Genomic DNA, 4,939 nt, shown 5'->3' on the forward strand with positions numbered 1-4,939 from the left:
TGTGTGTGTGTGTGTGTGTGTGTGTGTGTGTGTGCACATTTGTGTGTGAATCCATCGATCAAACAGACGCCAAACAAACCTGCTTCAAATCTCTCCCAACACCACGACCCCTTTCATAACAAAGACCAACATTAAACTGAGCAGGAGCATAATCATGTTCACTTGCTTGACAAAACAATTCAAATGCCTTAAAACAATACACTAAGCCACAACCAACCCAAAACAAAAACAAAATTCTGATCCAAATACCTTGCCATCATTATCCCCACTGGCTGCCTGCTGCAATCCAAGTCCATTTAAAGCCATAGCTGTACATTCATTTAGTTTTGAATGGAATTTGACCGAAGCAGCTTCAAGACCCAAAGTCAACTTCAATGATGTCGAAGATGAATTCTTCTAATTATGTGAAACACATGATTAAATAGCTCAGATGTAATATGTGTACAACATTTCTACTGGATTTCGATTTTGTTTCATATAAAATTTTGAGGCCGGTGAGAAGAGCCGATGGAGGACGCCACTTCCAACAAATCTGCCCTCTCCAACCTTCTGCCGTTCATCAGATCTGTCCAGGCCAAGAACAAGGCGAAGCAAGACAAGGCTGGATATAACCAGACCGCCCTAAAACAACAGAATCAAATGCAAGTGAGGATAAAAAATATGCATATTATGCATGAGTATGCATATGCCCTACAAACAGTAGTCAATACCTACAGCATGTACGTAGGTAGCACACTCTTCATAGATGCATACAGAACCATAAATTTCTATCTGTTATTTAATGTTAACGACGGGTACTAAGCAGCTTCATAAAAAGATGTGCATTCTTGGAGCAAATACAGTGTAAAATGAAATTGTTCCAAACTATGCATACAATAATGACTGTCAATAATTAATGTGTCAATAGGGATTTTTATGTACTTGTACATGCACTTACTAATAAATAATGAATAGAACTATGAATGTTTCCGTCCCTTTCATCCAAACAATAAACTGATAGCCCGAGATAACGTTTGTAAGACAACCCTATTGCTATCTTTGAATTAGTATGTTGAAATTGTTTTTAGTAGCCTCTAAATGTCGCTTCATTCGTTTTCCCTTGCATATCTTTGGATTTCTTTGCAGGCAGACAGACAGACAAACAGACAGACAGACAGCCAGACAGACCAACAGACAGACAAACAGACAGACAGACAGACAGACAGACAGACAGACAGTCTGTCTCTTTCCATCATCTGCTGGTGTTAGTGGTGCAGCTGCAGAGAGGAGAGCAGACAGAAAGAAAGAGAAATACAGCAAACAGCAATTACCAGGTGGCATAATTGCCACTGTAACCCCACTGGTAATGGAGCATTTTGGAGCTTGGGGGATCGATGGGTGGAAACTCCTGTGCAAATTAGCAAAGAAGTCATCAGACAAAGTGGGACGACCGAGCTGCTGCAGAGTTTATCGACTTCTGGTCCAAGCGCTTTTCTATTCAGCTCCAGAAGTCCAATGCTAGAGTCATCTCTAAAAAGCTATCTTCAATGTCTGAAGACAACAGATGTGACCTCTTTGCCACCCAGTACTTCAGCCACTAGCTGGTACTGGAGGCTTTGCTTGTACACCGTAGTTTTTAAGTGTAGTACTCATTTTGTTTTACACGAGTTTCAATTTTAGCTTAGTTTAGTTGATGAACACTACTAGTAGTTGAACAGTACATAGTACCCTGCATTGCAAAATGTATCATAGATAATTAAAAGTTAAAATATATGTGATTGACAGACAGACAGACAGACAGACAAAATCTAAAATGCTTAAGATTACCGCTCTGAATGCTTCAAGTACGCTGCTCCAACTCGCTCCAGAACGTGATTGCCACCAATATCTGCTGGCAACACGCGAAGAGGGATGTAGTGCCTCCATCCAGCTACGTGGAATATCCCCATCGTGCTTATTTGTACCCCTCGATGAGAGTAAAGTCAGACAGCGCACTGGAGCTGCACATTTCAAGTGGCCAGATGATGATGCAATGTTGCAATTGTCGAAGGCAAATGACTGCAGCTGGTCCGGGCGGCCGAGCCGACATGAGCGTAATAGCTGCCAGCCTAGATGTTCAATTAGTTAGTAAAGCTGCTGCTAGAGAAATTTGAAGTCGCCAGAACTGACCGGTTATTCGAGCGTGCCGAAAACGCCACATTTGTGTGTTGACACACGTGACACTGCATTTCCGGTGACGTCATTTTCTTAGCGCTGGCGGCCACCCTACCGTAAAGTCTTCTAGAAGAAGAATCTAGTGGTATGGTACCCGTAGGTGGCGCCTCGCGTTGGTGAATAACACAGAGTTTTCTGAAACGCCGCGCCCCGCTAGACTTAGATATCGTACTGTTGAAATCCGAAACCTTGTCATGGAACTAGACGTGCAAACTTCCTAAATGTAATCTAGCCTAGGCTACGTATCTAGACCTGCTGGTAGTCGTCGTTTGGCGATCGTGATCAAGACATCTAGAATTCATTATTGGTTCCGTTGTAACGACAGTAATTACTGACGTACAAATCGAAACATTGACTATCTGCGGTGTTAGCTAGAGGACAGCGTAGGAAAGGATCGCAGCCAGCCCCTCCCCCTTTTGACTTGCCACGGAAGTCAAAAGGGGGAGGGCTGGCTGGGCGAGCCTAAAAATTTTTTAATAGTGCGGGACGTGTGAATAGTTGACTGTCTAGGTGGCATTCAGCTTCCAAAGGTGTTTCTCGGTTGTCAAGTACACACAATCCCACAAAAGAATGGGGCGACGGAACTTCATGAGGTTTGCCGTTTGGTCACCTGTACTGCACGTACGAATCGTTCCTAGACTGATCTAAAAACAGTGTCAAACCATGCATGCGTGCGCTAGCTAGGAAACAAGAATGAGCCAACATGCAAGGATGCGCAACTTTTCTGGATAGCTTTCTTTCTAGGTTGCTTGCAGAAACGAGAAGACTCTAGTCGACATCAAATTTCCAGGTAGAGATCTGATATTCGAAACGTTGTAGTAATGATCGCATCTACCGCGTTTTGGTATTGTGTTACTATACTTCTAGTATACCGCGTTCTTAGTCTGCAGTCTGCACGTGTATACATCGATCCGTGAACCGTTTTTAAAATGTATACTGTTTACATGTATATAATAATATACATGCAAAAGAGTTATTTCCGTAGCTTGCCGTGTTCAACGTATAATAGCTAATTATATAAAACAAACTCTAGGCTAGCTTTAGTTTACGGTGTAGCTAGATATGGTTACGTCTCAGTTGCAGAACGGTGCATATATACGTAGCTGCATGCACGTCCATACGACATTTCATCAACTGTTCTTGTTGACACTGATTGAACACAATGGTGATAAGTCTTACTTCAACGAGTCGTTTGCTGCTGTTGGTAATCTTCGTGCTGGTCAGTAGATCTCAGTACTGTACAGCATGCATGTACACGCGTATAGTCTGTAAATTGATTGTGACGGCTTTTCAACAAACAGGAAAGTGATGCGGCCGATTTGATTCGCTCTGCTTGCACACAACGTACAGACAGCAAGGTAGAACACTCTACATTTGTCTAGGCTAGATATGTATAACACTCTAGACTATGAAGTTAGAGTCTGCTTTGTCTACAAAGCTTTTTTCATTGCAGGCTGTAGCGATTGGTCGGTTGCCTCCAACGTGTGACGCTTCTACTGCTGGCAACTTGTACTATTCTACAAGCAGTAAACGTCTCACTCTCTGTGATGGTTTTTCCTTTACTAACATAGGGTAAATAAATATCTTTAAATTAAAAAGACATGTATGTACGACAAAATAATTGTTTTTTCAGGTCACTGCACACGACTTTTGAGCCAGGAAGTTACCAGAACCCTCTAGTCTCGTGTTCTAGTTTACATGAAAGTAAAGCACAAAGTGGAACGTATTGGATGAAACCAACTACAAAAGTATTCATCAAACCCTTTCAGGTTGTCTTGTTATACATGAATTCGCTTAAATGTTGTTTCCAGTTAAACTGCTACGTATACTTGTATATCTAATAGATTTATTGTGATTTCAAAGTACGTTCCAATGGTTGTGCTCTCGTGTGGAAACATTCTTACTATCAAGTCACACCAAACAACAACATGCGAACGTTCAGTACATTCAACAAGCCATGCATTGATCTCTCTGATGGTTGGTGTAATGTAGCCAATAAGGACACAATAGAAGGATCAGAGCAAGTGACAGCGGCCTATCATCACGGAACTGTCGTCTACGCCTACAGAGGTGATCGCAACCCTCAACTGGGGAAGGCATCGCTATGGCGAGGTGCTATTCTCAACAATCCAATCAAAATAACAGACTACTGTACAAGCCACAACGGCGTCGCACCGGAGCCAGAAGTTGGAAGCCACGCCATACCAGGAATATCGTTTGACAAGGCAAATCCTGGCGAATACACGCTCAACTGTGACACCGATCACTATGCGTCGTCACCACCTGACGACTGCCGTTGGCAAAACTGCAAGTTACCCAGTCATATATCAAGTGCTAGCTTCAATACTCAAATGACGGTCGCTATATACTTGTGTTGACTAACAGAACGTCACGCAAATTTGAAACTACATTTTCATAATTTGAAATTGTCTAGCTAACGTGTCAGTAGTATTACACTTTGCAAATGTTTGTCAAATGTGCCTTACCTCTTTGCACATTGACTACATAGCTAAGCAGCACAACACAGTGTATAGAGAAAATAGTCTCTAAAGTTACTAACCTTTAGCTAGTAACTTTTCAATTCGTGTGTTTGAAGTGTAATGGTTTGAAACTGTAAGTGCAACAAAATGGATGAAACCAACCACAAAAGTATTCATTAAACCCTTTCAGGTTGTCTTGATAGACACGTTCGCTTACTTGCTAAATTTGTTTCTAATTACGAGGTAAAGAACGCTAGCGTACGTTA

The 4,939-nt window shown here is 42.0% G+C and overlaps 2 protein-coding genes across 2 annotated transcripts in view; one reads left to right on the plus strand and one right to left on the minus strand.

Annotated features, from left to right (window-relative positions):
• Window positions 1-2,178, minus strand: part of LOC134189718 (secretory immunoglobulin A-binding protein EsiB-like) — a 4,078-nt gene extending 1,900 nt beyond the window's left edge. The window contains exons 1-5 of the mRNA XM_062658079.1: window positions 2,149-2,178; window positions 1,807-2,087; window positions 457-621; window positions 250-396; window positions 80-187 (exon numbers count right to left, since the gene is read on the minus strand). Of these exons, the coding sequence (XP_062514063.1) occupies window positions 80-187; window positions 250-396; window positions 457-621; window positions 1,807-1,905 (519 nt within the window). The 5' untranslated portion in view covers window positions 1,906-2,087; window positions 2,149-2,178. The remainder of the gene's footprint in view (window positions 1-79; window positions 188-249; window positions 397-456; window positions 622-1,806; window positions 2,088-2,148) is intronic.
• Window positions 2,179-3,355: 1,177 nt separating this feature from the next.
• LOC134190325 (uncharacterized) lies at window positions 3,356-4,571 on the plus strand. The gene is made up of 5 exons (XM_062658779.1): window positions 3,356-3,412; window positions 3,495-3,551; window positions 3,647-3,765; window positions 3,827-3,962; window positions 4,038-4,571. Exons 1-5 carry the CDS (start codon window positions 3,356-3,358, stop codon window positions 4,569-4,571), a joined length of 903 nt encoding a protein of 300 aa, XP_062514763.1.
• The last annotated feature ends 368 nt before the right edge of the window (window positions 4,572-4,939 follow it).

Source organism: Corticium candelabrum, chromosome 14 (genome assembly GCF_963422355.1).
Source record: "Corticium candelabrum chromosome 14, ooCorCand1.1, whole genome shotgun sequence".
Lineage (NCBI taxonomy): Eukaryota > Metazoa > Porifera > Homoscleromorpha > Homosclerophorida > Plakinidae > Corticium > Corticium candelabrum.

What these genes read in the sequence shown, in the direction of transcription:
- LOC134190325 (XM_062658779.1), top strand. Translation starts at nt 3,356, where the DNA reads ATGGTGATAAGTCTTACTTCAACGAGTCGTTTGCTGCTGTTGGTAATC. An exon ending in TGTTGGTAATCTTCGTGCTG is followed by an intron (nt 3,413 to 3,494) that starts GTCAGTAGATCT and finishes TTCAACAAACAG; the next exon opens with GAAAGTGATGCGGCCGATTT. An exon ending in TATTCATCAAACCCTTTCAG is followed by an intron (nt 3,963 to 4,037) that starts GTTGTCTTGTTA and finishes TATATCTAATAG; the next exon opens with ATTTATTGTGATTTCAAAGT.